Source organism: Chaetura pelagica, unplaced genomic scaffold (assembly GCF_000747805.2).
Source record: "Chaetura pelagica isolate M959 unplaced genomic scaffold, ChaPel_1.0 scaffold995, whole genome shotgun sequence".
Taxonomy (NCBI): Eukaryota; Metazoa; Chordata; class Aves; order Apodiformes; family Apodidae; genus Chaetura; species Chaetura pelagica.
The window spans coordinates 161,480-167,137 of NW_009953385.1; the positions used below are offsets into that span (position 1 = coordinate 161,480).

The following is a 5,658-nucleotide window of genomic DNA, read 5'->3' on the forward strand; positions in this document are numbered from 1 at the left end:
GCTCTTCCACGGGGGGCCCAACTCTTGTGGTGCTGTAAGTATAGCCTGTCTTCAAGCCTCCCATGAACATTTTGGATATTTCTGACTTTGATTTGAGGATGAATGCACATTCTGCTCCGCCCTTATGCTGACCTCACTCTGCTGTATGCCATGCCAACACAGCTGTATAGAAGACAGTTGCTAATTGCTCTCCTTGGTGAAGCTTTAATGAGAGGCAGTTGAACTCTGGGAGTTCTTTAGATAAGACCATTTACTTCAGCTTTTTTTCACATTCTGAAGTGATCCAGGCTTTTGATGGCAGTTGGAAAGGTGAGCCATTTTAGTATGGCCTGGCTGGTTGTCAGTGGGAGATGGTGAGCAAAGCAGTGTCACTTGGATTAGCTCCCTTCACTTTTCATCTCTGAACTGGAAATCTGTGAGCCTGCCAGAATGCTGAGGCTGGGGACAAGGCCAGCTGGCTGCCTGGCTGGGCACCAACAAGTGGCTTGAAGTATTGTTGACCAAGCAGGCATAGCATGTATTGTCCTTTTCCAGCTGGAAAGCTGTCTTTCCAGGCTATGTGGCCTTCTAGTGTGCTAGGGTGGAAACTAGTTTTAGAGCCTTAACAGAGTGTCTAGCAAGAGTCAGGTGTGTGTCCTTAAACTGGTGATTTCAAAATTGGTCAAATAGCAAAAGCTGAGCACTTGGGTGGTGAATTGGTACAAGCCATTCTTTTTATCCTCCTTCCTCTTCCTCTTCCTTTTTGGTAAGGATCCTGAATTTTTAGGCTAAATTATCTCCTTGTTTACCTGGTGCGTGGGACAGTGAGGGCTTATCTCCTGTGATACAAACAGGCTACTTAACTTGTGAGGAAGTAGTTCCATTTGTGAGATGAATCCAGATGGGATTTTTCTGAGGCTGAAAGTGAGGGGGTTGCTCTTTGTGTATGTGGTGAGGGAGAAGGGCAGCAGTGGCTGAAGATCAGGCAGTGTTGTCACAAGAGGTTATGAGGTGACCTGGCCTTGGCTGGCTTAACCTGACAGTTGGAGGCTTTGTTGTGTGAAGGTACTGGAGTAGCCTTATAGTAGTGTAGTTGGGACCAAACTCCAGCTGGATTGAGGGTGAAACTTGACTGTGCAGTGTCTAGGAGTTGAAGATATGGTTGCTTTTTGACAGTAGAAGGTTGCATCCTCTGACTTGACTGTATCCCTTGTGTCACCTTCAAGTTCAGAGCAGGAACATGCCCTCTGCTTTTAAAAAGCATTTCACCTCATCTCCTTCATGGCTTGCAGTGCTGCAAGCACTGCTCAGCTTATCCCTGGAGTGGGGAAGAGGCTGAGTTTAAAGCTGGTGAAACTCATCTCTTATCACCAGTTGAGATGTCAACTGATAGAGCAGTCAGCAGTTATCATCTGCATGAAGACCTTTGCTTGCTGAAGCCTGCAAGGCACCTACTCAGGTTCTGTTGCATAAAGCTGGTGTTGTAAAAGTGTCAACCTTGGCCCCGTGTGCTCTCTCACTGAAATGGAAAAGTAGGATTGCCTAAGAGGAGGGGTTCAGAGCTGGTAAAAAGCTGCTCCAAAACAATCAGGCAGTGACCATGGCCAAGGTGAAACCTGCACAGATGCTTTCTGGGGAATCCTGCTTTTCCCTCTGCCCCTTTTTTTCTTCCTTTCTGAGGACTGTGCTGCAAAGCCACAGCTGAAATCCAAGCAGAGCAGAGGGGGAAGTGTCCAACCTGCCCTGGAGTTTTTCCAGCTGGTTGAACAGTCACATTTGCAGGGTGAGAGGGAGGGTTGAAAAGTTGATGGGCTAGAAGTAGAAGATTAATTGCATCCCTGTAATTATCTTGTCCAAACGAGTCTCTCGACTGGACTTGTTGCCTTCCTCCCATGTTGCTCTTCCTGACTCTGAAAAGTGTCCAGAGTTGCTGGTCACTGATGGAACAATGTGGGTGAATGTATGGAGGGCACATGTTCTCTAAGTAGATGGACTCAAAGACGTCTCTTATTTTCTTCTCCCCAAAACACACCTGACAGCTCAGAACTATTTCTGGAGGCTTGGGCAGTTCCAAAGCCATTTCCAAAGAGCATTGTTTCAAACTGAGGGCTCTGCTTTCTGTCTGCTGCAGCTGGTCCCTCCAACTGCTGCAGTTACACACCAGTCACTGGGGGGGCTGTAAAGCAGAGAGAGATGGCTGAGCCAGGGAGGCTGCAGTGCTGTGGGTTATCTTTAAATGGATCTGTTCAGGAGGTGTTGCTGGCTTCTTCTACTGAGAAGGTTTCTGGTTTGCTTGATTTGTCTTTTCAGCATTGAAAACGAAAACAAATGGGATTTGTTTTTTTTTTCATTACTTTCATCACTGCCATTTCTGAGAAGCAATGTGTCTTAGTGCCAGGTCCTTGTCCACTGGGTGTGTTATTAACCTGATTGAAGTAGCTGGGACTGCTTGTCCAATTTTGTTGATGGTCCCTGAAGGCAGATGGAGCCTGTTGGTGTTTCTGAGGAGTGCATCTGAGGCCATGCTATGTGTCAAAAACCCCTAAAAGTTTCTGTGCTTCCCAGTGAAGCAATTTCACTTCCTTTGTGCTCTGATTTCACGTTGCAGAACTTTGCTTTATGGGGCTCATACTCACTGGGAACAGTGACACACTGGTGCTGTTCCCAAGGCTTCCAGCAACCTTGGGGATCCCTCTGTGGTCCTGCCCTTTGTCATGTGGACACCTTTCTAAGCAGGATCTCTGGAGAGCAGTCCCTCGCTTCCTCCTAGAAGGTTTTTGGTGCCCTTTTAGATTTCTGAACGTTAAATCAGACTATCAGCTTGCGTTATTTACCAAAGTTGCCTTTATTTCAGACAAGGGGGCTGTAATTCTCTTTAGTTAAACATGGGCATAAACCCACTAACAATGCCCTTGAGGGGGATGTGTGCAGGCATGCATTTGCCTTAAATTGCACCAAGAGATGTTCCAGGTTTTTGAGCACTTTTAAAAAGTAATCATTTTCAGCAGTGGATGGATGCTTCCAATTTTTCACTAATTACTACTTTTGTTCTTACTTTTAATCGTGTTATGCCAGAGCAAAGAGACAGGAATTGGTGATTTCTTCTTTTTTGGCTCCCAGGAGATTGTGATCAAATTCTTGTAATGATTTAGAAGGACTAATTAAGCTCAGCACATAGAGGAGGAATGGGGAGAGTTTGTTCTTGTCTGATGTGTGCATATGTTCCTGTTCAAGGTGCTTTGTTTTGCAGTGCTGGCATTGTGGCTTTCCCTTCTAATTTAGGGAGAAATCACCACTTTTATGCAAGCTTCAATGATTTTTTTTTTTTTTTTCCCCAGTAGCTTTTTGAACTTTAAAAAGAAAGGGCAGCTTTGAAGTACAGGGGAAGGAAAAGTGTAGGGGGGGGTGTGCGTGCGTGTTTGTATTTGATGTCAATCTCTATGAATTCTTCTTTGCACTTAACTCTGTAGCTAAGGAGAGGCAAAATCAGCAGATGAGCCTCCTCTAGAAGTTGTTTTGTCTCTTCCTCCCCACATCCTGGGCCTTCCAAACTTGATGTTAGAGCTGGCTGCACATTTGAAAGAGAACTTGAACAATGAAATGGGAGTGATGTGTCTTGGGGGTGGGCTCAAACTCTTGCAGATCTGTCAGATTTTATCTGGGGCCATGAGCAGGTCACCTTGAGAGAGACAACTAGTGGAATTTACAACCGGTAGGTTTACAGAGCTTTTATGTGAGCCTGCCACTATGTTATGACCATGCAGTGGGTTGTGGTGTATTTTTACTCTAGGGCTACCTTAGAAATAAATTGGAGTTTGCTTGCTTATTCATGGGGGTAGCTCAGGTCAGTGAAACTTTTGGTCAGCTTTGTCTCCAGGGTCTGAATAGATGTGTTTCCTAAGGTTGAAAATGCAAGCAAAAAACTTCAGCGACCACGAGCCAAATTGGTTTTTTTATGTCTGATAGTTTGACAGTGACACACCAAAGAAATCCCAGCATAGGGACCATACCTCTTATTGCTCTTTTAATGTAGAGGTTCCAGAGTGCTGGGATTTGGAGGGAGGGTACAACAAAAGGGATATATCCAGTTTAAAAAGGAGGAGGGATGTGTTTTTCCTGTGCTTTCTCCTCTCCCCTCCTGTTTGGATAATAATAAATCACCAGCAGAGAAAGAATTCCGTTTGTTTGCCTTTTCCCACCCGCTTTGCCTTGCTCTTCAAGATAGGGCAGGGTTGCAAAACTCCTTCAAACAATGCCTATTTCCAGCCCCTTTTCCTCGTGGCATCTCTTGAGCCTGTGGACTTTTATTTAGAGAGTGGAAAAAAAAAATCACAGGAGTGTGAGCCATTGGTGGGTGCTGAATCACTGCGTGTTGGCCGGCTGCCCGCCAGCCTCGGGTGGTGGGGAAGGTGGATCTTGTGACAGTGATTCAAGCCCTGGCTGTAGCAGAACGAGTTTGCTGTTGATAGCTATGCTGACAAAAGCTCCTGTTCCCTGGGCAGACTCCCTCTGCAGGTATAAACGGCCTGGACCAAAAGGGTGTTTGCTGTGGTAGCTGTGCCATGCTAAAGGGGATTGTGTAGATTGAGCTGCTCTGGCAAGTCTCCATGGTGGAGACTGTGTAGGTACCAACCTGCTGGCTGTGGGTCAATTTAGGAAGCTGAAATTCAGCTTTTTTGGGTGGATTTTCAGCTGCCTGGATATCCACCAGTCTTGTTGGAGGAGCATTCCAACTTGGAATGGTGTTTCTTAACCTGCATTTGACCAACTACTGGAAGGTGTTGACTCTCACCTTCCTAAAACTGTGTGTGGCTTAGCATTTCCACCCAGGTGCTAAGGCAAATTTGGAATTAAGAAAGCTTTGCCATATGTAAGGGCAAGATTTTGGTGCTGTACCCTTCTTTGAGGAGCAGATTATCCAGATGAGAGTGGAGGGAGGCACTGCTTCCTCCTCAAGGGACAGGCCTGGTGACACTGTCTGCTGTTCAATAACAATCCTCGACTCATGCCTAGCAAAGTTTTCACAATCATTGCAATATTATTAAGCAGTGTTGCAAGCAGTGTCAAAGGTATGCTATAATCCCATCCCTCTTCTCCCACGTGGCAGTAGTAAGGCACAGTCTGTTTTGTTGTTTTTGTTTTTTTTTTTCCCCAAAGGTAATAGCTGACAGCTTCACAGATATTTTCTTAAGAAGATTGAGAACTGAATGACACAGCCCATAGAGTGCTTAGGACACTGTGTTCCTGCAGTGATTTCTTTATCCAGTGTGAGACTCTGTTAGAGTTTATCTGTGACAGCTGTTGCTTCTAAACTACCAAAAAAAGCAGAAATTGTCTGTGGTGTGACAGTGGCTTCCACACTGACTGTGGTGGCAGCTGCTGCTTGCTTGGATCGTGTTAGGAACAAATGTGGCAGGTTGGTTTATGTGCCTGTGAACTTGGTTCCTTATCTCCGGGCTTCAAGTTTAGTCATTGTCACACAGTCACACTTCTTTGCATTTTGGGGGTTTGCAGCAATGTCAGCTGGGAAAAACACAGAGGAAAATGCAGACTAGCAGATATCATAAGGCATGCAAATGTGATTGCATCCTTTTTATGTTTGTGGGTGTTTTGTTTGTTTTTTTCTGGAAGGAGGTTAAAAGGGGAAGTTGCAGGTGGTTCAACAGATCTGGGGGTCAG

The 5,658-nt window shown here is 45.5% G+C and overlaps 1 protein-coding gene across 1 annotated transcript in view; it reads left to right on the forward strand.

Moving 5' to 3' along the window:
- The window catches only part of SGPL1 (sphingosine-1-phosphate lyase 1), a 20,586-nt gene that overhangs the window by 7,793 nt on the left and 7,135 nt on the right, over nucleotides 1-5,658 (forward strand). Inside the window, exon 6 of the mRNA XM_009998200.1 lies at nucleotides 1-34. This exon is cut by the window's left edge and continues 15 nt beyond it. Within this exon, the coding sequence (XP_009996502.1) occupies nucleotides 1-34 (34 nt within the window). The remainder of the gene's footprint in view (nucleotides 35-5,658) is intronic.